General features: G+C 43.8%; 1 protein-coding gene across 1 annotated transcript; it reads right to left on the bottom strand.

Annotated features, from left to right (window-relative positions):
• Positions 1–378: 378 nt before the first annotated feature.
• Positions 379–27723, bottom strand: LOC105561896 (muscle M-line assembly protein unc-89-like). Its single transcript, XM_012012260.1, has 6 exons — positions 25413–27723; positions 13731–13897; positions 6318–6528; positions 4991–5118; positions 2830–2998; positions 379–827 (listed from the first exon to the last, which is right to left on the bottom strand). The coding sequence occupies exons 1-6, from the start codon at positions 25456–25458 to the stop codon at positions 721–723; spliced, it is 828 nt and encodes a 275-aa protein (XP_011867650.1). The 5' UTR covers positions 25459–27723; the 3' UTR covers positions 379–720.

Raw genomic sequence — 27723 nt, 5'->3', positions numbered from 1 at the left:
CTTGTCGACGACAATCTTTTATATTTTCCAAGAGAACACCAGAAAAGTCCGCTTCCTTACCTAGCGTATATTGCAAGAAAATAAAAAAATTTGATAATTATATTGACGGAAACTGTAAGGCTTGTATTTATAGTCGAATCTTATATTCAAGATCGTCTTGAATTTATCTAAAGATGCTGTACGGAACATTGCACTGGCTACGGAGTATCTAAAGATGATCTTGAGACAGTCTTGAATATAAGACCTGACTATGAATGCTGGCCTAAATTGATGTAAAGGCGTTATTTGTTTCAGCATATCGATTCACCCTTACCTTGGCAGAAGCTTACGACGACTCGACGGGCCTCAATAACGCCTGCAATAACCAGACGATCCAGATAAAGACAATCGTTTTATTGATATGTACATACAATAAATTTATTTACAAATAATACAATAAATTTTGACGTCGTAAGTTATTTGTTCTTGATGATATATGTTAACAAAATACTACGCTCTTACCGATTATTGTGCCGTGCTGATATTTGAAAACTCTTTTGGTCACGGAAGTTCGTTTCTTTTCTTTTTCTTTAAATGTAAATGGTAATGTTCGGTTTTACCCTGCACAAATATTTATCCAAGAAATGTTAACGACGTTAAATAGGCAGCCCGCGATTCCCGGCGATCGCGCTTCTCGTTTCATCGTGTGTGTCGGAGTAAGTGTTTTCCTTACTTCTCGCCTTATATAAACATTATATTAGCTATTACTAAAATTATAAAACAAATCGGCCGTGTCTTGCTGTACGACGAGCTTCCGTCCCCATGGTGCATCGCGGCTGGGTGTTCCTCTGCAACAGAAATTTTCAGCGATTCGACACGACTCTCTACGAACGAATATAGAACGGACTATGCGATTTATATGATTTAATCGTGTATACGAAAAAATATGCAAAGCCCATTATATTGTTCACGTCGGCGCTCAGCTTTTAAATTAAGATAAATTAAGCGGATGGAAAATAATTATATTGTACAATAAAATTATAAAATAAAAAGAGATGCCTCTCCTATACCAGATTATTTTTCTACCCCATCTAATCTCATTTCCTTGCAATCTCGGGGATTTGTAAACGCGGACGCCACACTTGCCACTCTCGTGACATTATTATATAAAGTAGTTATCTTCCCTGTATCCCAGAAATTAGCAAATACCATCTCAATCGAAAACCGATACAGATTCCTCGCAAGTCTAAAACTAATAATTCACCGGACGTTTAATCAGTTTAGACGACAGGCTAAACTGAAGTTGCCGATGCAAAACGAGTTTAAACGCTTTCTGGTGAATTACGCGGGCGGCAGGAAGGACAAGGTGGTAACAAATGAACATTAACGCGAAACTTTTGATACGTATGTACATCGTGCGCGCGGCTCGTTCCGCTTTTTGCACAGGAACAACTAAATATTGTTACAAGCCGAAATATACGGGTAGGAATGCGTTGCGTTGAAATTTGGATAAAAAATGGTACCTATACGCGACGTACGCAAGAGCAATATCGCAGATAAACGATGCTGACACACACATGATGACGATAACATATCATCCCTTGTGTATAGATCGGCGTACATGGATGAGCGTTTCATGGATGGCCGTTTCATCCGGCCAAACTGTCAGCTGTTGTTCTAAACAACGCTTCAAATTTATAATTAATATATCGACTATTTGATTACGTGGTACATTGATCCATTCATCACACATTGCGGATCAAAAGGGACAATTACGGACGGAATCCACATAATTGTATACGTTTCATAAATACGTTTCAAGATATTTCATCTGCACTCGCCTGTAGTTATCACTGCCTTTAAAAGCAAAACGACGCTCAATCTCCTCGCGCCGACGTCGAACGATTCTTTTAAGGTTTCTTTTTCCAAGTTTATCTTAAATGTTCTTGAACGAAATGACGAATTAGATCGCGGATAAAGGTGTAATATTTAGAGACGCTAAAACAATTCGCGCAATCAACTTTTAAACTTTCGCATCGTGTCGCGCGACTTGATTGCTTGCAGCGCGAGAGGCAAAACTCGTAAATTCCGCCAGCTTCAAAAATATATCGAGTTACGAACAAAACGAAAAAAGCTCCTTCTTTCAGACCCGAACGAAACAATCCGCTTTCGTTTGATTTTATTTCGCTCGTAACCGGACGCACTCGGAAATTGCGTGAGATTCCACGCGAAAATCAGACTTTGTCATTGCTTTGTCATTGCTTTGTCATCGCGAATCGACGCATCGAGTGGATCGCGTTTGACGAGAGAGAGAGAGAGGGGGGGGGAGAGAAAGAGAGAGAGAGAGAGGGGTGAGGGAGGGGGGAGAAAAACGAAAAAAAACAAGATTTCGAAATCCGCTGCATTTCACAACTGCACGTACAGATCTATTCGCGATATTTCGCGCCCGAGCAATCGGCTGGCCGTAACCATTGATTTCAGGCTTAACGCGCGACTTGCCGGATAGATTCGGAGCTTGCAATATTTACAGAAAAGTCAATCAACGTTACTTTCGCGCGGCTCTCCGACGAGTTCTCTCGTCGCGAGATGCAGCGGACACCATTTCTCTCGTTTCGTTGTAATTGCGGCAAAGCCGATTGGAGCTCGATTTTTTTCCAATTTACCGGTAAACCGCAAAATGTTGATCAGAAATCTAAAAAAAAGGGTACACTTTCGCGTCGATGGATCATTGAAAATTGGAAAAGAGAACGGGCTGCAAAACGGGCACAAAGATTCATCGAAATAATTGTTTTACAATGAACAATATATAATGTGTACAGAGCGTATACAGAGAAGGAAATTTCAGCTTACCGTTAACAACGTGCACCTTTATGCTGCTGGGATTCGCGTTGCTCGGCTCGCACCGATAGATCCCGGAGTCGCTCGGCACTGCTTTCTGGATCATCAAACGACTCGTTGTCTCGGGCCCCTTTTCCGTGACGAGACTGATACCGCCACGTGGCGAATCGAAATTGATAACCTGGACAGAATTACAGTACACCCGTATGTATATTTTTCAAACGATAAAATTGCATGCATGATGTATTCGCGATTAATTGAAAACAGAACGGAAATGTATATACAAACGCCGATAACGGCGGGACATTAAATTTACATATATAATCGAAAATGCTTGGCAATAATAACAATATTATTCAGTACAAAATGATTATGCAATTTAATTATTAATAAAGAATCTATTAATTAGAAGTTACAACAGTCTATTTACATATATATTTCACCTCTCTCTTTCCCTCCCTCCCTCCCCCCTCTCTGTCTGTCTCTCTATTTTCCAATACTAAACTGAAAATCGAAAGTTCCCTTCAAATTACTAACAAATAACCTTCTTAGAAATGAAATTAATAGCCGAAGCTTTCGCTACGTCGTGATTATGTGTCGAGAATGAAATGAGTGCCTATCTGAAATTTGCGCTATTGTAAATTTCCGAGGGCTAAGCTCCGCGAGATGATAGCCTCGGGGAACTGTGGTAATCCCGGAAATAAAGGCTAACTCCTCTTTTGATTCGCGTCGCCTAATATCGAACATGTAGGCGCGGCGTCGTACGCGACTCATCCGCAATCGTTCTTTCAAAGACGCCGCCCCGCGCCTGCATCCTTACATTTCCCTGGAATCCCCGCTTTTCCGACAACGCAATGACGCCCCTTTGGCGGAAGATAAAAGGCAGCTCCCTGCGAGGTACGAGGTAAAGAATAGCGCGGGAAACGTATATACGTTTCTTTCGTATTCTCTTTGAGGATAGACACGCGTAACGGCACGCCCCCGTACAGAACGGAAAAATATCCTTCGCCTTTCCTTTTTCGCTTTTCTTCCAGTGCTTTTCATTTCTCTTCTCCATGAAAAAAAAAGGACAAGATTTAACTCGTCCCATATCTCATACGACGGCGGAATCGTTTCGCCGCGTGTGTATCGCGTTACGGGATAAATGATTATCCGCGAATCGAAAACCGCCAAGAATTAATCGGGAAATAATTTCGTTCCTTGACTGCCGCGCGCGGCCGTGCGAGCGGCCAGTCTTCTATTTCGTATTTCACTTTGATCAACGTGCGTGATAGTACCTTGCGAAAATTGCGTTACCTGCTGTTTTATTCTAGTAAAAGCACGTAGCCGGCGAGTGTAGCGCGCATCCCCGGCGACCGATGGCATACCGATGTATCGGCAATCAGCCGAGAAATTACTGTCTCTCTTTCTCTCTCTCTCTTTTTTTTTCATCGATCGTTCGCTAGTTTTTACTATGAACCGCGCGTACACGTACGAGCGTCTCATTAACGCGCGCAGAATAATTTCCGCCTGACCGATACCAAACGCGGAATTACAAATATCGGCCCGCAGAGGGGAATTTAAAATTATCTCGTCATCGTGAATAAAACGACGCGACGCCGCGAACGTTACGTCGCAAAATTATTCTAACGAGTTCGTCAATATTAATGGGTTCCGCGGTGTAATGCGCTCTTTGTGCCCTGCGAAATGCGCGTTTACAATAACTTTTGTCGCGCAAAATGGTATTAAAAGCACAAAATGCATTTTCCTATCGCAAAGAAAATACGCGTCGACAGACCGTATTAATCATGCGTGTCTGTTGTTGCCTGACGCGGCATAACAGCGTCGTTAGGCGACTCGTCGCGAGATAAATTACGGACAGTCTCGGAAAATCGGAGACGCAACACCGAGCCGCGGAATTCCGGACTGAAAGATCACTGGGCGAAAATTGTAAACCTAATACAGAGGTAAATGTTTGCAGAAACAAATTCTATGTCCTGTAAATTCTGTAAGATGTAATTAGAATAATTAGAATCAAAGAGTCCCAATTTTTCAAGTCGAAATTTTCGTGAAATTCTATCAAAAGTTTCGGCCGGGATCAAACTCGGAATCGTTGAAAAAATGCAGCATTTTTTGGTCATAGGTGTGGAAATCTGTTAGCTGTCGGTGATTTATTTGCGGCAGCAACACTCACCTCCGAATTATGACTCCAGGTCATCGCCGGGGGTGGCTCGGGGGCGTATTTTACGACGCACGTCAGATTGATGGTGCTGCCCTTATTGACGAAGAGGTCCGGCGCTCCGATTATAATGGTTATCGGTTCTGAAACAAAGAAGGACTATCGATTTGAGGCTGCAGTTACCTGGCAGTCGTGCGAGTGGGTCGATTAAATAATCCGGCGGCATTATTTTCGCCGTATATTTTCATTATGTTCAATATTTTTATCGCTCAACGCTCAACCCTCAACCAAGCCCATCGTAGAGCGAACTTTTGGGTCAAGTCGTGTCGATAAGATCCTCTCTTTGCTTGGACGGCCTGCTTAAAGTGCCGAGACGGTCATTAACGAGATATCTTCAAAGATATACGATCTCAAACACGCTCTTTACTTGAATATAAATGGTGCTGTGAAGCACATCACCGTTCCTTTACACATTTATGTAGTAGATATTCTTAAAACAGATATTACGTTGTTATAGTATACGCGAGGGGGAAACCGCTGACCAAAATCTTGCACACCGATGCCCACTAATGCCCAGTGGGCATTACTTTATCTTAATATCTTATTTTATCTTTATAATGCACCAGCAAGGCCTAATGCTAAAAAAATGCCTAGTAATGCCCAGTAATGCCGCAAATCTGTACACCACAATGCCCTCAGCGATTTACCCCTCGAGTGTACGTTTGATACCAAAGAAATTTTTGAAATGTTAATTAAAGATTCAAACTAATCAGCAAATTTTATGTAAGATACGAAGCATATGATTTTCCCCGATCAAAAGTCGTGCGACAAAATGTAGGAGATAAAGGGTTTCGGCTTTATATATTTAGCCCCCGTGAAGATGATATGAAAAGAAAAATTACAAATTCCAATTATACGTTCTTTCTAAAAATCCAAGACCAATTATAAATGGAAATTCCTCTTCTCATGTAACAGTTAATTAAACGATGTTTATATTATACGCAAACCAACTACAGAAGGTACAACTCTGCACTTTCTTCAACTAGTGGGAAACTTTTGAAGTTATATTGCATCCAGCGGAACGTTTGAGTCAAACTCACGATGTTACTGGGAAATTTATATCGCTCCAAATAAATACGTCTCCCAATGAAGTGAAGTTTCGTCGCCGAAGTGAAAACTTGCGGAAAATTAGAAATTTGAGAGTTTTGCAAATGAGATCGTTAGCGAGTACAATATTGACATGATATCCATTGGTTGTACAAGCCGCCCTCCCGAGACTTTCATCTCTTTCTCCACACACTTCGGAAAGATAGAAACGTTACATAGAATTATATTTGCTCACCGACTATCGTTAGGTACACGGGATGGCCGATGGGCGGGGTAGTAGATATTTGGCACTCGTAAATCCCGGAATCCTTACGCTGAGGATATCGTATCCTCAAGGTCCAGTCCTCCGTATGAGGAGAGTGTAGTGCCTCGAAACGTTGATCGCTGGTATAAGTGTAACGACCAACTGTTAACAGATGTATATCTCGGTGCCTCACCCAGGAAACCTAAAAGGAAAGACATTATCCGTCATTCTCGGTACACTTGTCGTTTTCCGCGCACGGAAAAGGATGACGTTGCATTAACAGGACTGATTTAATTGAGAATAATTTCGTTAATTCAATAACAGTAAAGCAAATAACATTTTATTAAGCAAGAGCAAACAACAGGGTTGTTTTAAATTTGTCTATGCACTCGTTACATCATTTTCCCTGCGCGATTGACACGTTGTCCCATACCTCAATTAATAATTCACTCCCATTTGTTATTAATGACAAGGCAGTTATGTAAAGTTAATTGCCTTGGCAAACAGTTCAATTGAGATAAATGCACATCATAAAAATATAATATGTAATTAAAGAAATAAAACTTATTATACTCGTAATATAAAGCGCTTCGTGACACACGAGTTTCACGTTACCGAGGATCAAAGCGCGTGATGTACCTATGTATATAGGCCACGGCCATGTGAGGAAATAATATTATATACCTACATGCATAGCTGGACTGTCAATATCAGGCGCGTTACTGCCCTACGGTATATTTATCTATCCTACGGCGTTGCCTGCGGTTTGCATAATACATCGTTTAATAAATAAATCAAGAGCTTATTTGTTTGTTTAATATCGTCGCTCAACCGCTGTTGAATTTTTACCCACCCAGACCGACAGTGCGTCGTGGTCTGAAACGAGTAAATTAAATTCGGCCGAGCCTGCAGAGATTCCAAGTTAAATGTACATAAGTCTCACCGGAATTTCGGTGCACTCAATTATATATAACTAATTTTATCGCGCCGGCACATGCAAAAAACGAGGGCGAAACTATTAGATCGTTGATGCAATTTCATCGACTGCAATTCTCCGGAGTAACATTTACATTCAATTGACCCTAATTAACTCTGGAAATTGCTGAAAACCGCGCAACGGCCGATATTCCTGAAATGATTTGTTATTGATATTCCATTCAACGGTTTAAAAAGTCAGAAAGTTTTCACCGACCGAAACGCGAATTGACTTAACAGAAAGTACCGCAATTTTATGAAATTAAAATTAGACATAATTCTGCTCGTTGTGTACATAAAGTAGTCATTATGACACGAATGCTTCAACGTCTTTTACTATCGCACATTAATTTTTAATTTGACGAGGTTTTCGAAAATAGACATGATTATGTTACGCGTCAGTGGAAAGGTTAATTAATTGGGGAAATTTGATTAGAACTCGTCGCTCTATCGTGGCTCATAAAATATTGAATAAACACTAGCAAAATAATTAACTTCTGTCCTTTAATTCCGAATATGAAATTACCCTCATCGTCACACCGGTGAAATCGATCAAGCTACATGCGCTGAAAGCCATCGAAATCCCATCTTGTTTCGCATATTTTATCTCTTACCGATGATCGCGGGGATAATACTTATATTGGTGGTATTAAATTTTGCCTGCGCGAAAATTTTTCAAGTCATTCAAAGGATTGGCATTTCAAGGCTTAGCCGCGAACGTTCATCGAAACGGATAAAAATTTCGTCATACTAGAAAAATGTTTCTAATGCATTGCCGAGTAAAATAAATACAAAAATATAATTTAAAAAATGCAGTTTCATAATGAAATTATTCCACAAGGAATGAAATTTTAAAAAATTTCAGTAAAAGTGATCTCTCTCTATCGCGGCGGAAGAGAAAGTATTTGGCGTGATCGGACGGGCTGAGCGTACACCGCGCTTTTCGGATCATTTTACGGAAACTTCGATGTATTAACCGATCGCGGGTTGACGTCCTCTCGACGGGAGTGACGTTGCCATGGAGAGATTCGTTTTGTCCTGGTTCGTCCTGCATCCGGCACCTGCGCCAGCTGGAGCTCTCGAGATGACACGGCTGTGTTATTGGCATTAGCGTTGCCGGCTGAAAGCCAAACAAAATCTATCCATCCTGACGAAGCGATGGGGTTGCTGGTGCTGAAGAACGGGAGGAAAACAGAGGCGTCGCAACTGTCGTGCCGCGCACACCTAACACGCTGTGCGAATGCAAAATCGGCTTTTGGTAGCCGGCTATTGAAATCGATCCTACAGATTCTGGCGCTGTGCGAGGGTTTTCGGTTGCGATCGTTTCGCTGTACCTGGATTCAGCTGAATTCTCCGTCTTCATGCAGCTTTAAAGCGCGGCTTTTACAAAATGGAAGGATTACATTTTCTAACTTGAGAGACGCAAATAGAGTCAAACGCTTTATACAAAATTGAAAGCTATAAATATTTGGCAATAGAACAAAAGCTCCTTTTCGTGCTAACGGAAATTGTGAGCTGTTAAATTAGAATTAAAAATTAGAAAAATGTAGACTATGTGCAATCTTAAAATACACTACAACGCATAAAAATACCAATGTGATCGAGCCGAAAAATTGACTGATTATTTTCGGTAACGTATATTTTCATCTCGTCGAGAATATTTCGTACGTGTTTTACACGATATCACATTTAACTCGCGTAAGCTTCACGTCGAGGTGATAAAGGGTTTAAAAGCCACGAGAGCGTAGTTGGATCGCGTTTCTAGATTCGCCTATAGGGGACTGCACCGGCATGCAGATATGATGTCACGATGGAGATTTCGCATTGTCCTATCTCAGCACCGAATCCCGACACTTGCGCGAGCCCTCGCGTACTCCAGATGACGCGTATGTGTCATTGGCATTAATCGCTGCATTGTTTGGCGAAATTCAACCGAAACCTCCGCACGGCTATGGTGCACGATACTATGCATCGCGATGCATCTCTGTACGGTTATACGACTTTACGATAACAGGGAGCGAAAATATGACCGTGGCATTATGCAGCTCGAGTGCTCAATATTGTAGAATAAGAGAATTGTGTACTTTGAAAGATCCCTCATCTTCGCGCGTATTTGGAAAAGCACCTTTGTACCTTTGTATCGTCATAGAATATATCAGACATACCGGCTTTCCAATCATTCATAAATAAATCAACTGTCTCATTACTAGTAAATGATTATTATCCGTCGCACCGTATACGTTACATTAATTTAATATTTTAATATACGACAACATAATAATTTAATAATGCGATAACGTTTGAAATTGGCACAGAATAAATGGTTTACACGTTTACAATATTAACGCGCAGTAAACTTTAAAGCCGATAATCACACGAAACATTACACCGCTTCTCTTTGCGTAATCGGGACCACCAATCACGGGCTCCTTTGAAAGAGGAGACTATGAACGACCGAAACGTTCACGATATAAGGACGCGTCGATCTTCGTACAGAGCAAGAAAGGGAGCAACAAGCGCGGCGCGCTTTCTAATAATCTTGAGTGCTTTGTAGCACAGCGTAGCTTTTATTTCAGGAAACAAGCAAAAACCTCATCTAGAACGTACTGACAGCAGTAATTCGGTTTAGCGCGACTGAAACGGAGCAAAAGCGCGTGACGACGCGTATCTTGAGCGACAAAATTCTAGGGTTGGATCTACACGGCAACTCAAGGGACTTAACTGCCAAGGGATCGCGCGGAGTAATCTTGTTCAGAAATAATGTCAATTTTTCAAAGCTGCTTACATCGCGTTAAATAAGTATAAGGGACGCCCGAGCTTTCGTACAAGCTTTTCGTTTGCTCGTCAATGTGCCATTGTGTATTCCCATTTATAATCATTATAAGCATCAACGCCCCGAAGAGTTCCATCTAGATATTTCAAGATATCGATGTCGTCAACATCCGTCGCCGTCCAAATAAATTGGGCGTCCAAAACACATTTTGTTCATTCGGTTTAATTCCGCAATCAGAGCCCACGTGTTGACAGCACGTAATTGTACACGATTCAAAAATCCGCGGCGAGGAGAGGAGAGGAGGGGAGGCCTCGATTAATATTCATAAATCATTACGGGGATATCGCGCGAGCATCGAACGGCACAAACACGGCAAGCCGTAGCTCGTGTTTACGATTACGCTTCGTTTATTAAGTTTTTATATCATTCGTCGAATCTGCCGTTAATCAACGATCCATTGTGGACATTTAAGCCGTGCGTTTCCGATGCGTGAGCGCGTTTACGAGCCGTTCTCATGTTTGCGCAATGAATAAACTGCGCGATCACCAATTATTATCGGAAGGCCGCAAAATGGATATCTGGAAATGCAAAAGATAATCACGCGGTCAATGATTCGCTATGCCGTTATGATGTCGCTGGGATATCGGTTCAAAGCAACGAATTTATCTACAAGTGTACGAACCATAAACCGCGGCATACGATACGCAACAATAGTTGAACGACAGAAAATGTTTAATATGCCACTTTTGCCCATGTAACATAGAATATCGTGTTAGAACGTCGAACAATGTAAAAGTAATAAAATATCAAATGCGTGTGTACTGCTAAAATGTATTAATAAAGGCGAGTTCAATTTGAATGTTAGCACGAAACGAGGGGGAAACCGCTGACCAAAATCTTGTACACCAAGGCCCACTAATGCCCAGTGGGCATTACTTTATCTTATTATTTTATTTTATCTCATTTATCTTGCTTTATCTTATTTTATCTTCATAATGCCCCAGCAAGGCCTAATGCCCAAACCAATGCCCAAAAAATGCCTAGTAATGCCCAGTAATGCCACAAATCTGTATACCACAATTTTACCCCACGGCACAAAAGAGCGAGAGCGCAACAGCACTCCAGATTAATATGAAAAGAATGAACCCTCACTACTTCACGTTAAACTATCGAGTTCTCGCTACCAACGATTTAAATTCATTGTGTTCCAACGGGGGATTGTCAAGATCGACTGCATGATGATGTTGATCTACCTTCCATGAAGGATTTCAAGCTAACCCGAACAAATTACGGGGTCTCTTAATGAAGACGACCATTATCATCTAACATGTATTTGCAGTAGCTTCTTAGTTGGTCCGAGCAAACAGCCGGTAATGATGCACCCTCGCGTTAGCAAGCGCCGACGATTGATCTCCCTGCGCGCTTATGATGGCAGCGTCATATATCACGGTGAATCCGATGATATTATGTCAACGAAGTAAGCTCGAGTGGGCGGATTAAAAGGGCGCACGGGGCATTTGCAAACTCGAATGACGAATATCCCGGCGCACTTGTATTTTTTATTGTTTATTGAGAATAAACACTTTGGCTTCGATACCGCGGCGAGTAATGAAAACAGTAGCGTTCGGCTCTCGAGCGGCGCAATGAAATTAAGCGGTATATCCGTTGCAATCGTGATACCAAACGATCGGCTCTCAAACGGAAGCTATCAGAGCGGGACGTTTGATTTCTGGGAGGAGGAAAATGTAACGGGGCGAGTCTTTGGAAATTACTCGGGTTTTATTACGTGCGCACGCGAACCTGAAATTTAGACGTAATAAATATGTTGTAGACGCGCAAAGACTGTCGATATGCGAAGCTTTTCGTGGCGGAGCGTTCTTAAAGATATTACGATCGGTTGATTGTATGCAGTCATGCTATCTCGTACTTATGCGATCAATCGCCAATTCTTCATTCTCGATACACTTATTCAGTTATACCATTCGACGCCCGGAACGGCAGAATTAATCCACCTTAGCCAGTTTAACGTCGTCGAACAATTTTTCCTTCCTGTTTTTAATCAATTACTGGCGACAATAACATTCTTCTTGCTATTTTCAAGACTCAAAAGTAGCAAAAAATCTCTAATAAAAGGATTCAAACAAAAACTCGCGCAAAAGTAGTTGAATGTTTAAAGAAGTGCATGTTTAAATTTCAACGACGCTGACCGTACGGTATCAGAGTATGATAAATCCAAAGAAAACTTTGGCTAGATTAACTTTTTCGTGCGCGGTAATGCTTTGCGGACGTGACAACGTAGGCTATGCCATTCTCTTTGTTTTTTGGTTAAGTGTTCTTTGCGTTCTTGCTTCTGCTCTACCACTTTCTTTCTTTTATAAAACGCCCTCTATATCGTAACTGATTTTCCATTATGATAATTAAAATATCTTTTCACAATTTATCGCATTAACGATAAAATGCGATGCTGCCACGATCAATGCTCTGCTGTGAATTACTACGTAATTCAGAATACTATTTCATTTTCTAAAACTCTTTTTTTATTTTATCGGTGTTTAATATTCTAAGAGAAGCAATAGTGTTTAAAAATCTGTTCTTGAATTGAATATAAAAGAATTCATCGTCTATTGAATTATTGATCAAGTCTCATTTCGAGACTAGAATAGTTGCGGAAAAAAGTATCTCAACCGCGAAAATTCAAGTGCAAACGAAGGCAACGTGCTAAGAAGTAACGTCGCTATTAAACAAAGTGCCCGGTGACAACGCGATCAAATGTCAAAACACTTTCAGCTGGGACAATCTGTGGGACCTGTGTAATTACGGGGGAGAAATTTCCAAAGCGATATAATTCGTCGACGAGCGATACACAAAAAGAAAATGCTTCCGCTCACTGTGTAAGAAGAGCGGTTAATAATGCAGGAACATAAACGCTAACATCGTCTGCCTTTTTCATGAGACGCCGGCGCCGTGCACGATGAAGGAACGGTAATGTTTATTTAATAGCCCCATTTACGTTGGACGAACTGTGCCACGGACTGCACCGTGTAAGAACGGCGATTTTATATTTCATAAGCGAAGCGCGTCCCCATAGAGTTACACTCGTTCGCGTTGCGCGCATGGCCGTCGTCGTTGCAAATATATCGAATCACAATTACAATAAAAAATAGAAAGGCTCGCTCGCGAGAGGAAGAAGTCGATAATTGAAAATTTACATACGGATTAAAGTATTCACGAGCGAACGGTCAAATGCTCTGAAATCTTGATGAAAACGGAAGCGCGAGATAACATCGTGATTCTCGCCGAAGGCTCTTTTGAGATTAGCTTCTTGTATATTTCAGTAATTCACGCTTGTTACTTTTTCTACCGACACCCCCGATTACGATTCGAACGGCACTTCAACTTTCCATTCGTGGACCATCGATCGATTAGAAAGTCGTTTAACGGGTCTCTGGTGGCGAGCGAGCGAGCGGGCGAATCTGGCGACGTGACGCGCCGTTAAAGTATCCGCTACGATCGCGAGGAAGGGTCGCAAGGTCGTTCGTGCGGCCCTACCCTTAAATTATTCAACAGCGACGTGGGGTAGCTGGCCAGCGCGCGCTGTCCGCTAAGATATAGCGCCTCTGGTCACGAACCAGACGATGGATTTTCCGATGGCTCACCGTTCGATTTCCCAAGTTCTTCACCTTGCACACGAGATGCACCGTCTTCCCCACCAGCCCGGTGAAGTTGGATTGCATAGAGATGTCGAAGTGAGGCCCGGTGCCCGGCGTCGGCCATTCCTCCAGGAAATCGGTCCGAAAGTTTCGTAGGCTTGACGCTATACCACCTGGAAGTAAAAGTGCCCGTGCGATTAATGCCGATCCCTCGGGAGGGGAACCGTTATCGACGGCAGATTTCAGATTGCGCGCGGAGAACGGATTCATCGTCGTCTCGCGGTTAAGAATAAATTCCTCACGAGATTATCGGATCAATCGACAGCGCGTGGCTTCTTGTTCCTGATTCAGCGGTTCGACGGCAAGAATAGCGCCGTCACAAATTTTTAACGCGGTCACACCAGGTTGACAACGGGGTAAAACGGCGTAATTGCACGTCCCGTAATATTTTACAGCACGCTCCGTAAGCTCGAGGCAGACTCGTCCACGGCGTGTTCGGAGCATCCGTCAACTCTCGCCGGATTTGCGATGTATTGCATTTTGCGAGGCCACTTGACTCTCGAAGCGCGTTAGGCGGCAACTCCAGGCATCCGAGCCCGTTAACGTTCGCGTCACTTCGGAGATCGTACGTAGCATCAACGTCACGGATTGTCGCGTCACGTCAGTCGCGCACGTGAAAGTTCGCGTGGCAGTACGCGAACGGACCTATTTAAATACATTACATTATATCTTGACGTGACGGTAGCGTTCCTTTTCGTGACGGCGGCGCGACGTTACGGCCGGATTTCCCCTGAAATCTGCGCGTTACCGTGTACACGCATACCGTGCATTTACTACCTGCTAAGCTTATCGCGCGTGCTATTTGAGAGATATTTTTCCCCGCGTATCTTGCGGACGTTACAGAGTGTACGGGGAAAGATTATTCTATTGAAATAAATTAATTCTGCGGAGGAGAATGCCGCGCCGGTAGAAAACACAGTGGCGGATTTATTAATAATTGTTGTACACGAGCACAATGCGCTTTTAAGCATCGGATTAAGATATTAACTGCGATATCGAGGGCCGTGTGCTACAAAACCTTTTTTTTTTCTAAATCCGTCATTGCCCATTGTATCCAAAATTCTCAATATTTGGAAAAAAAAATATTTCACCGTAGCGACCGAGTTTCTTTTGAAACGCGCGACTTGTTTTTTTTTCTATATTATTTCAGCGTATCTTTTTTTTGAGTAAACTTTATTTTTTCCCGTATTGAAAAACTTTCGTTGGAAAAAACAGATCTTGAACAAAATGCGGATTGCGAAATTTTCGCTCGGAAAAAAAATGAAAAACTAGCAACATATTTCAAAAGTATAGTCCTAGTTTCAGCAGCTTCCCTCCCCCCCCTCTCTCTCTCTCTCTCTCTCTCTCTCTTTCTGTTTTCACGTTGGATTTCGTTAACTAGGAACGGCGGCCTTTGATTGAATTCACCTTTCGACATAAAGCTGTTTCACACCGTGACATAAAAATCGACAAACATCATTTGTAAAATAATGAACGCGAAAAATAGCACACATCCATGCGATTGTTTCGTTTCCATTTCCGGTTACGAACAAAAATCATCGTTAATAATATGTTTAGTTTTGCCGGCGCAATGTAAATATTTAGTTGAAGACTACTCTTTATATATTATCACTAAATTACCGCCAGTGTTTCGTGTCGAACATTCATATCATTTCTCTTATTATGTTTTTATTAGCTTTATATTCTATAATGATAATGCAATGCAGTGTTATACCGTTGTGTGAAACGTGCAATTGTGATTAAATACAATTTAATTAAAGCATCTTTCTACCGCTTTGATAAATGTATCCGAAATGCGTCCAGTGAAATGCTCACGCCGCTGCTTTATGAACAAACAAACATTTGCATATTTACATTGTACGGAGAGAATATATTTTTCCAGAGAAAAATACGAGGGAGGAGAAAATATGGATGTAAATCTTTGGCATAACTTAAGATGTAAGAATCGGCGCTGTTGCGCACCATTTTCAGATAGCTATAAATACAACTGCACCCCGACGTTGACGATAATTCGTCCGTTTCGCATAATTCGTATTCTTACACTCGAATTCGCGATTCTTGATTAAGACGGAGGAAACACATAGGCAGTTGCCTGCAGCGGCGCACATACCTAGGTCGCACGCACGAACTATCGCCAACTCCGGAATTGCACTTCCGGATCAGCTGTGTACGGGCAAGCACTTTCTCAGTTGCGAATTATATTTCGTCAAGTGCTTCACAAAGCCAGACAGCCGTATGCCGCGAATTTCCGACTGCACGATGTTTAGGGCGAGTTCGCGATTAGTGCGGAATTGCATGTACTCTCGCTCGTTGCCGGAGTTGATTTCAACCGGGGATGGAGATACTTGCTCCACTTCCTCACCGCACACGTTGTCAGCGAATATTTAACCACCGAAGATCCTTGAATTGTCATAATTTAATCGGGCCGGTTTCAGGCGTGATTCAAGTTGCGGGAAGCTACCTATTCTTCAGGGGCGCAACGCTCGTGCCGGGAGATTAAATTTTGCGCGATTTATTGAAAGTTAACGTGAACCATTTGCGAAATGTAAAAATGAAGAAACGTTTGAAGACGCTCAAATCTGCTCAGGACTGGGGTATTTGCGGAGAATAGGATAAGCCCATTAAAAAAGTAGAATAGAACTTCTAATTGCGTTCGCTCATTTCTTCCACCGCAAGATCAATGTTAAGTCTTCCTTCCACTTTTCTTTTAAAATTGCATTCGTACGGCGAAACTGACGCATTTTTCGCGTTCTTAACATCGCCGCAAGACAACGGTTAATCTCCGGACTTTAACGGGAGAATAGCTCCCAGGCTCGTAAGCGCCATGAAGTTTAAAGGCGACGTAGACGTGCGCGTAATATCAAACTTCATCGATGACGGGATTAAGCATAATCGCCGCCGGCACACTCTATTTCTCTTCGTACCTCCAATTTCGTTCAACTTTTCGAAATACTGGCCGACGTGCCGCGACGTGCCGCCGCGGATAATACGAAACTTCGAAACGAATGGATTTCCCGTAGCGTAACGTCGCGCACGAGGGCCGCGTGCGCGCGTATTGTCATAAAATAACCCCCGTAATTGCCTTTCCAAACTTTTTGCCGGTACGAGCACTTCCGTGACGGGAGTGCCGGGTTCTAGACCGAGGGTTCGTGAGGCCACCACTCACCTAGTCCGTTCCCGAGGCCTCTCGCCGTTCAAGGCGCTCCCCGCTCAAGCAGGCACAGGCCTCGCTCGACGCGAGTACGCTCGCGCGAGCCTCGTTCGTTTTCCGCCCGCGAAATTAATTTTCCTGCCCGAATTCTTCCGCAGGAACTTTGCCCGCGTTCCACGCGAGAAAAGTTCAGCCTTTCATCGAAATTTCCGAGCGAGGAATGCCCGCCAATTGGAGCGACGATATTTATTTCCGTGCCGACGTATTCATTTAGGACCGGTTCAATTGAGACGCAAACCACTTGGCTATAAGTATCTTCTTTTTGCGCTCGGCTATATTTTTTAATACCTGAGTAAATCTCTCCTTTTTTTTTCAATTTCACCTACATTTCGCCCGTTCCAAACATCTACCATATAATCGTATATTTTAATGAGAGAAATAAACTACCGTTACGCGCAACACTATCACAAAAATAACCGTTGATATATGAATTAATCTTACGCGATTGCTATTACGCTTTGCGTACAAAATAGGATGTTTAAATATGTATACGCATATGTGCGTGCATTAGCCGGGCACGAAAGGGCAATATTAAGTTATTAATCACTTCGTTCCATATGGAAATTAAATTATACGGATGTGGAAATAGCTGATAATAAGTAGTCACGACATTTCGCGTTTTATATTTCATTCCGATGCAATAACAATTTCCCGTATGATAAAACCCCCGCACTTTCGCGTCTTGCCGACTGTTAATGCGAGCGAATAGGTGTATGCAGATGATTTAAGTGCACTCTCCGACGACGCGTGAAAAGCGATCGGATTAAAATCTCCTTAGTGGGACGCTACGTTGTTGACGCAATGGGCTCGCTATTGATTCGAACGACCGTCGGTGGATCGAGTTTTATGGTCCTTTTAACCGGAAGGGAGTTGAAACAAGTTCACCCTCTGATTATCGGATCGATCGAGAGCTGTTCTGTTATGCCAGAAATTAATTTTGTTCCGGAAGCTGGGCGAACGCGGATTTTCCCTTCGTTACGCGTCGACAATTTCAGATGTCACTTTAAAGTTATTCTTTATTAAAATTCGAAGGAACAGTTTAATTTTACGTCGTAATTTACCCGGCTCCTGTTTGCGCCGAAAGGGTGCTTTATTAATATTTTTTTAATCCCGATTTCTCTATTAATAAATTACACCAATTTTCCTTCAATTCAATCTTCGCGTACTTTTTCCAATCTTCATGATCTGTCTTCATCATCAAATATGGTTTTTTACTATAATCAACTTTTTTCCTTCGGAATCGCTTGTGTCTGCCTGTTTTACACAAATATGTATACTGTGTGACCAGGTCTCTCTCTCTCTCTCCCCCTCTCCCTCTTTCTCTTATCGGCTCTCGAGATACACTGAACATAGGAGATAGCTGAAGATAAAGACGCGTTTGCGAGGCAAGTTTATCATAGGCGATGGATTATCCATAATCCTTGGCCGGAAATTAATTTCGCGCTCGAATCCACAGGAACGATTTTTGCGCGGGTTCGATCATCCGCCCGTCGCGCGCATCATCGTTGTCTTTCCGATCTTTCCTGATGGAATTTCAACAAAATCGTTTCGATACTACGGGGAAAAAGATATCAAACTTGATCGAAATTGGAACCACTTCAAGCCGCGAATAGAGGAGAACTAATAGAGGAGAAGATAGGGTGGGTACAAGCGTACGCAACATCTATTAGTAACTTTTCACCTTTTCTTCACCGCGGTACGTCGGTGTTGCCCGGAGCTTGTCCGTAAATTGTAGAAAGTTGCTTCAACTCAGAGAAGACAGCGTCGAGTATTACGGTTGGTTTTAACACACACAGACATGCTCGACGGTTATAATTATTTCGTACCATAACGTCCCACGGAAAAGTCCGAGACGCCGCTATCGTGACTCATCCGTCAACCTAGAGGTGAATTCTTTCGGACATTGAAGAACAATGGTTGGTTTGGCCAGTCGGCCGCAAAATCCTATTTCCCGTTGTTCCTTGTCTCTTCCTCGCAATCTTCCTCCCCGCAGCCGGATAAGCCAACTTTGTTTCCTGGCACTCGAGTGCCTCGTATTCGCTTTTTTATTCCTTTCCCTTCCGATGGACTGGCTAGTGCGAGCTTCTGCGGGTAGCGGTCGCGTTTCGACGGATAGAAAACGAGAAATAAGAGAGAGCGGAAGAGGCCACTGCAATTGTAAAAAGCTTCGAATCGAGTGTTCCTGTGTCATCGGTCGGGGCCGCCGGAAACGTTTGGAGGATCCAGATCAATATTAGTTTGTTTATCGAGTCGTTTATATCGAGCGGATTCATTTAAAGATTCGAGTAGATTAATCACGCCACTATTCGAGACAACAGCTAGTCATCTGAACACGCAATGATAGCAATTGATATCTTAGTATAAAGCGGTAATTATTAAACGTTATAAGAATAATAATGGATCATATTTCAAATTTTGCATAAAGATACGATAAACATGTCGGGACGCTTGAAAAAACACGGTTAAAAAGGTTTTCGCGATCCAAAAATCCGATTTCATTCTAAAAGTACACAGGTTAAATATTACTGTTTAACATTGCGTTGCGCAACGCTTCGATTATAACAGAAAATATTGGATATTAACATAAAACAACAATTGAATGAAGTGGGAGCCCTTTCGCACAAATGTGCTACAGCGAAACGTCGCGTCATGAAGTTAACAATAATTGTTAATTCTATTTAATTTTGCAAAGCTCGAAGCGCAACCATGTTCCAGCAAACTTTCGCGGAACAATTAGAAAATATTCAGCAAACAGTTCGTAGCTGCAGGAGGAGTTTCATAAATAGTCGAGTAATTTCGTGTTTGAGTTCGTTACATTTTTTATGAGTCCCCCTGGGAAGACTCCATTCTTATTTATATTACCGACTTCATTACGAACATCCATTGTGCTTCATCGCGCCCCCGTATTTCGTATCGATTTTACGGGAGGGGAAATCTCCGAGCCCCATAACGAACTATTCGTATATCCATCCATTTATCCGCACAGCGCCCGGTCCATGTATACCCATCTACCTGTTTACCCATCCACCTAATGTACTACTTGCGCGTCTCGAAGTTGCCAGACTTTCCGTCTTCCATCGAGCATACGAGCCGCGCACCCGGGACTCTCGATAGGGAGAGAAGATGGGGCGTGAGTAACTATCGCGAAAACTTTTCATGCCGCTTTTACTCCCGGCTACAATATGCTTCGCAAGATGGAAATGGCGTTCGACACTATGTGACCTCGCGAGAACTCCTGCCATCCGGTAGGAGCTGTCGGTGTCGCTAATTTCCGATCAGTCATACGAAAGCGGTGGGGGGGGGGGGCGAGGAAGCTCTTAATTCTTCCATTAATCTCCCGTCGGGCCGTTACCTAGCAGATAAGTAACGCGAGTAAATAATGTCACACGTCGTCCCTATGTATTTCTTATCGAGCGTAGTTGCTCGATCGTTAACGAATCTCGCTGTCCACGTGGTCCCTTGGTCCCGCTGCTAATGAAGAGACATGCGAGTGTAGGAAATGCGCGTAGTTTCCCCGACTCTATAAAAGTCCGCTGTAAATCGCGCGGGGCTCGTGATTGCGTAAACACGTCGTACATCGACACGCAGCGCTCGGAGACAGTACGATCTGCATGTGCCGACACACATCTGCGAGTCACGCGTCTTTGCCGGTACGGCTCGTTAAGTTTTAACGCAGTCGATATGTCTGCGTCGCGAAATTCTCAGTCCCTGACAGAATTAATAACGATGCGTCCCGTTGGTGCGAATCGCGATGGGCAGAGAGTGCTGCGCGAACCTGTTAATGAGTCGTTAGATATAAACGTCTCAGGCGTGATGAACGGCGAGCGCGTGATTGCGACCGTCTCGCGACGGGCTCTCGCCGGAGCGGCGAATTAATTATAGCGCGTCAAATATAAACGCAATCATTTATTTCTGATTGGTCGCGCGCGTTGTGCACGTAATTGGAAAAGAATTATTAGATTAATTCGCGTTGTTCGCCGGTTGTCGATGCGTCACCGCAACACGTTTATTTGGGCCAAATTTCGCAAACGTCGGTTAACTGTTAACCGGAGCATAGTGTAACCACAGACTTCTGTACACTACTAGACCGCTACCTTCGTGCTGAAAAGCGCGGCAAGAGTTCCGCCATATTAGGTAAATAAAAAAGTAACGTGTGTTTATTTACCTAGCAAGACATGGCGAAACTCTTGCCTCACTTTTCAGCTCAAAGATAGCGGTCTAGTAGTGTATAGAAGTCTGTGAGCTAGTTGGTCCGCTCTCTGTCGGCCCTTTGATCTTTTCGGGCCCGATTACGTGGTACCTCGCCATGTCTTTGGTCCAAAACCAACGGCGTATGAGTGTATACGTACCATAGGCTTATATAGATAGACTGCGCGTCCTTATGGGCGCGCTGAAGACCACATTGAATGATAGAGGTATTGCGTGAGTGATGCTTTCTCTCACGCTTTTTGTTAAGAGTAGGGAAAAGACGACGCATATTAGACAAAGACACACTCACTCAAGCTAGAGACCCTGTAATCAGAGACTGGCCATAAGGGTCAAATTTCTGCAAGTGAGAAAGAAACATAGGCTATCTCACTCGCAGGAATTTGATGAACTCTTATGGCCAGTCTCTGATTACAATTGTCTCTACTCAGGCTATCGCTCTCTCTCTCGCATTTTAATAGAGTCTTCAATTCTTCTCACGGGACGCGCAGTCTATACAAATAGATTATACAAATAAGTCTATTATACGTACTGTAGTTGTACGCGTGGTAGTGTATCAAACATAGACTTATATACTAGACTGCGCCATCCCTATGGACGCGCTGTCCTAAACATTAGAGTGCAGACATATCAAACGAGTGGCGAGAAAACGAACAAGTCAGACAGAGACACATTGGCTCACTTCAGCTCTCCCTCTCTTTCTATTTCTTACGACCGACGCTTCCTATACGGATGGCACAGTCTAGTATATAAGTCTATGGTATCAAAGCTACACTGCCACACTTACAACTTTTCTCTCATTAGCTGGGCCAACAAAATGTCGGATGCGCAAAAGGGATCGACGCAAAACGAAACAAATGACGGAGTGGACCTACTAGTTATACTACGACCAGAGTTCAGTCAACTCCCTGTCTTTTTCTATCTTGTTACCTAAGACGAGACAGAGAACCACTTAACCTTCGGTTAACAGTTAACCGACGTTCCTGAAAAACTAGCCCTTGGCCTGTCACACTTTTCGGTAAAGTTAGAAACGCGTGTCTCTCGTCGAGATATATCGTCTGTTTTTTGAGCGTGGATAATATGTACCGCGTTACATACCGCGGCTGAATTAAAGTTACGTCTTTCGCGGCGAGTGCGGCAGTAATTAACTGAAATTTGAATTTTAACGACGAACTACGATGCGCGGTTTATCGCAGTCGTTGTTTTTAATTATGCCGTTACGTGTGAAAAATGAGCGGACTGCGCGGTTGCGGAGTGAAAAAGAATGACGCCCCGCGATGGGAAGCGTACGGAATGGCATTAAGCGCGGTTATACCCTGCCGTCTCTTTCTTCTCTTCTTCGAACGCTCCAGCCGAGCTGCAACAGTTGACACATTTCAGAGACGCGTACACGCCCGCGACACGCGGAGAAATCGCCGAGAGTTTTCGCAGCGACGCTGATCTCGTCGAAGAAACCTGAACGCAAATTCAGCAGGGCGTGGATAAGGACGAAAATTACTGCCTACATTAATCCACGTGTAATTCCGTCTTTTCGAAACTTTACCGATCATCCCCTATGCAATCCGGTAAATCTCGACGCGCCTTTACTTCGACGATACTTTCCCTCTGAAGCAACTCATAATCGTCCCTACACTTATACATTTTTCATCCCTAATTGCGTTAACGCGAAACGTTAGGTACGGGGCAGAACGCGTTACAATGATAACTAAAGTTTACTTAAGTATTATCTTACTTCAGCTATCACGTGGGTGTCGCATATGCGTGTATACGTGTGTACACGTATGGCCGCGAAATGCAGTACTCTGTAATTGAAGCTACAGCTACATGTGGGTCGGTTAAAATATGCACGCGCTGTCATCGCAGAGTCGATGTTTCTTTTATTTTCGTTTTGCTCTCCGCGAAACGCTGTTTTGTGCGTATCCGAATGAAAATGGGAGCTAGATGAAATTTCAACGAGAAGGGCGCGAGTTCCATAAAATCGAAAACAGCTCAAAGCGATTCTACGTCGTGCCGGTGATTAATATACATTTTATTGAAACTTTTATCAGCTGTTCATTCAGCTATTTGAGCTGGAAATTAATACAAATTAATACAGTACAAATTAATTAATATAAATTATTAATGCAAATTAATATGCAAATGCTGAGTAAAGGTATCTGCTCCGTGCTCGGTACGTTTTCGTTTCGTCTTCTTCGCGATATCTGATTGTAGCGCGCGAATAAGTAGCGCGCCTAGTTCGCAGACTCCGTTTCCTAAAGTACTTTTTTTTTAACGCCGGCATACTGATCGGTGAACTTTCTGAAACCTTGTATATTTTCACGAGAAAGTTCGAGATGTGTCGTTTGCGCCGAATGCCAAATATTGGCGTATTCCCGAGAAAATTCCCGACCATCTGTCTGTTTCTAGTATGGACACGTGTGCTCAAGATGCGTTAATAATTACTGTACCAAGTTTTCAAGAGAAGAAATATCATTAATGTTAAAACCTCGTGAAAAATTTAAAAGATGGTAGAAATGAGAAACTGCATATAGGGGAGATCGAGAGATAAAACTTGTATATAATATACTAAACAAAAAGTTCTCAAAAGAAAAAAATATCATTAACGTCGTTGAAAACTCATGACAAATTTAGAAGACGGTAGAAGTATAAATTAGAAACTGTGTGGAAAATAAAAAAATATATAATATGCTAAACAGTAGAGAGAGAGAGAGAGAGAGAGAGAGAGAGAGAGAGAGAGAGAGAAACACAAAGAGACGCTTACGAGCAATTCACAGCAATTACTAAATGTGTGCTGCAATTCATTAAAGCATTAATACGATCTGTATATTCAAAAAAGTATTGGAATAATACCAATTTCGACAATTTTATGTTGTACGTTTGCAATTATGCAAATTAATTCGGACTCTGCTCTTTTTCCCAAGTACAAAATCTGCTTTAATTCCCATATACCTATAAAGCTACTATTAATATTCTGCTGAAACCGACTACTATACATAAAACTCATTAGAATGTTGCATATTACATGACAGTTTTATGTATTGTCCCATTCTCTAATTTTGTAAATATTCAACGGGGTTCGTTATGCGTAGCAGTGCTTTTAAAAAGATGCAAAATATATTTTGATAACTGTACTGACATATATATATATACATATTCTTCTGACGTAATTCCTGAATTTTTCATAAAAATTCACGCCGGAGGCAGCCACCGCGAGCATCGCGTACACGGATTGTCGTAGACACGTCGACGTCGCGATTGTCGACGGGCCCTCACCTTTGCACAGGTGACTTGACTGCATCGAGTCACGAAATATTAATTGGAGGCTGGGGGAGGGAACGTACGTGCTCGGGACTTGAACGTAACGTAACAGCATACGGTAGTTAAAGCTACCGTAATATACCGTCGTTATTAGGTGCCTCAATAATTGCGCGTGCAATTAACGCGAATACATCGAATATTAGTGCATCGATAGTTCGAGAATCGTGATCCGTTTGAATTACTGGTCGTTACGGACCTGGATTTTCCCCAATATTTGAAATGGTAAGCTGGTAGATTAGTGCAACTGAAATATGCCGTTATATACGTATTGTAATGGTAATGTAACTGACATTCAATTACGCTAATATGCAAAATATACGAACAAAGATCCCAAGATAAGACGCGCGTATCGAAGCATTTATCTAGTGTGTAAATGATATATGTATTATTAAAACGCGTGTTTTTCTGTAGCGCAGTGGCAGCTTTTTCGTAGGAGCACTATTACAGGTACACGGAGAGAATTTTCTCTTAAAATTTACTCTCGAAAATCGTGTAATCGTGGGACAACGTGGCATTTTCAAAAATTTTATGAGAGTTGTTAAAATGTTTCCATACAGTCTACTAGTAAAATGTATACTTAAGCCCACGGCACACGATACTATTTTTATAAAATTCTTCGAAATGCCACGTCCCACGATTACATGATTTTCAGGATAAATTTTACGAAAAACTTCTCTCCGCGTACTATTACATTTGTCGTACGACAAGTTTTTTAAGCGTGTAGACTGGCTGCGAGATAAAAGATTTCTAGAAATACTCGAGGACTCTTCTATCCCGCGACCAATCAGCCACGCTTGAAAAATTTGTGGTACGACAAATGTAGTTGTCAAACTTGTAAAAATGCTTCGATATACGCGTCCGTCGTGGCGACGTGGATGCTGAGGGGCACTCACCAAAACAAATTATAAAACAGACAAGTGTGGGAAGAGAAGTAGACATCGCTTTTCCCCGGCGTGGCTCATTCACATACTGATATACTATCTCAGGCGCATCGCAGTCGTTTCCGGGAGACGCTAAACGGCGATAGAAGTGGATGCACTAACACACTCCGCGCATCGACGATCGCGGCATTCCTCGCACTATCTCGTTCGGAGCGGACAGAATCACTTCGTGCCACCGTACATCCCGTGCACAAGCACTCGCGCGCGCAACCCGGGATGCCCGTAATCTCCGCTTTACGTCGCACAAGTTGGGACGTGGCGTCTCAATTAGTTTTCCCTCGTCGATAAAATCCGAACGGACAGGCCAGGCCTCACTGCCTAATCAGTCGCTCACTATCACGAAACAATTCTACGACGATACCACATTCTCCCGATTACGGAGCGACGTCGCTAATCGCGGTAGCGCGGAAACGTATCGTGGCTTCTCGCGAGTCGCGAGTACCTTCGCGCGGACAGCCGCACCGGCCGCGGCGAACAACCGATGCCTTAATAATTAATCCGCTTCTCCCATTGATTATTCACGTCCGTCGATCGAGAACTGCTGTTGAATCACTGGCGATCTGCGAGCGACGAGACTTGTTCTTCTCGTCCTTTTACATCGCGGCGCGTTAACGTCAGTCGCGCGACGGTGATAAACTTCGACCTGACTATTAGGCCGCGCGTTTATCGGGCCCTACTTAGGCGATCTCCGCATCGCCGTTATCACTCGCCCCTCCGACGGAGACGATTCCCCTGTGATCCATGGTGATCGATGCGAGGAGAGAGCCGTTCTCCAGCCGACACTCAGCGGCGTCTTCGTATCTCTCGTTACGCCGACGACCATAAGATCGGCTGGCGATGCATTAGGCCGCGGTCGTCGTTATTAATGCAATCCACACGATGCGCCGGACGTTCCATCGATCATTCCGCACCACCGGCGGTTATTTGCCCCGCGCGCGCGGCTTCGCCCGCATTTTTCCGATCCCGCAATTTCTCTTCCTCAGGGGGGATCGAACGTGCCTCGATGGCAACCCACTAACGAGGAAGCAGCTCCGCTTCCTTCTTCCCTTATCCCGTTGTAGCTGTCGTTGCCACCGCGATTGGTCTATACGCTCGCTTTTCCCGCAAGCTCTGACGGACGGCCGCGCGGAATGTCGCTCGATTGCGCGTCGGCGGGAGACAGGCCGATCGGACTTTTTCCTCCCCGACCTTTCAATTGTGCGTCGACGTCGGTGTTGCGGCCGAAATAAACAAGCCTCCCTCGCACGATGGCAGCGTTGTGGCACCCGCGAGACCCCGTGTTTTACGAGCAGCTTTTAACTTTAACATCTCCCCATCAGCCGCCGCTGCGCGATTTCCCGCGGCGTGAAACGCGATTTTTTTTTCCACCGCGCCTTCCCTCTCGCCGTCCGTCCGTTTCGCCTCCGCGCGTCCTTAACGCCACCGGCAATTAAACGCAGACCCTCGAGAGACCCCGTCGACGACGTCCTTAAACGTTCAGGGATGACGCTCCTGTCACGAAGCTGGGAGCTGCTTCTCGCGAGATTTGTGTTCGGCAAAGCACTGCAGGACGGAATTCGCGACGAAATTCGCATGCGTATCTGCGATCGATGTGATCTATCTTCTTATTTGACGGATTGGTAACGCTCCTTCTTCGTCCTCCTCAGCGAAATTTGTAACAATTTTTCGAGCGGGCAGTGAGAGGTTTATTGCTCAACAAGTACTCGGCCACTCCCGCGACAACGAGAGGTTCGCGGTTATCTAAATTCTTCACAGTTCCAGAACGCCCGGCGACGCTCCGACGGTACCTCCGCGTTCTCCACCCCGATCTCGCGGCAGCCTCGATCATTCGTCCGATACTGTTTCCCGACACTGCCTCACTGTACCACCACTGTCACTTCGTCATCGTGGACCACGTAAAGATACCAGGGAGATTACGCACAGTGCGTCACGCACTATCTCGCGCGGCGCGCTGCTCCGTTCCGGGCTACGCGCGCGAACGGCCGGAAAAATCGTCGTCCACGGGCACGGACCGGAGGGTTGAGGGCCGGAAGCAAAGTAACAATACGCACGTAAAGTATCCGCTAATTCCGGAGAATCGCACGGGGACGGAGGGGCTGACGGGTCTTCATCGCTGCGCACGATTCCGCGAAAGGGGTTCCTCGGGAACGCGGCCCCTCTCGCGCGTACTTCGCCCCCTCGACACCACCGGGAACGCGACGCGACGGGGAGAAGGTCGCGGGCTCTTTCGAAACGGCGATGCTCCCGCGTCGACGATAGCCGA

This window comes from Vollenhovia emeryi, unplaced genomic scaffold, assembly GCF_000949405.1.
Source record: "Vollenhovia emeryi isolate VEMERY1.0 unplaced genomic scaffold, V.emery_V1.0 DF939198.1, whole genome shotgun sequence".
In the NCBI taxonomy this organism is placed as follows: Eukaryota; Metazoa; Arthropoda; class Insecta; order Hymenoptera; family Formicidae; genus Vollenhovia; species Vollenhovia emeryi.
This window is presented reverse-complemented; position numbering and strand designations above follow the sequence as displayed.

Coding starts and splice junctions, on each gene's coding strand:
- LOC105561896 (XM_012012260.1), bottom strand. CDS start 25,458: ATGTCTACTTCTCTTCCCACACTTGTCTGTTTTATAATTTGTTTTG. Junction 5,119..6,317: donor CGTGTACCTAACGATAGTCG/GTGAGCAAATAT, acceptor TCTTTGTTTCAG/AACCGATAACCATTATAATC. Junction 828..2,829: donor AAAGGTGCACGTTGTTAACG/GTAAGCTGAAAT, acceptor TTTCTGTTGCAG/AGGAACACCCAGCCGCGATG.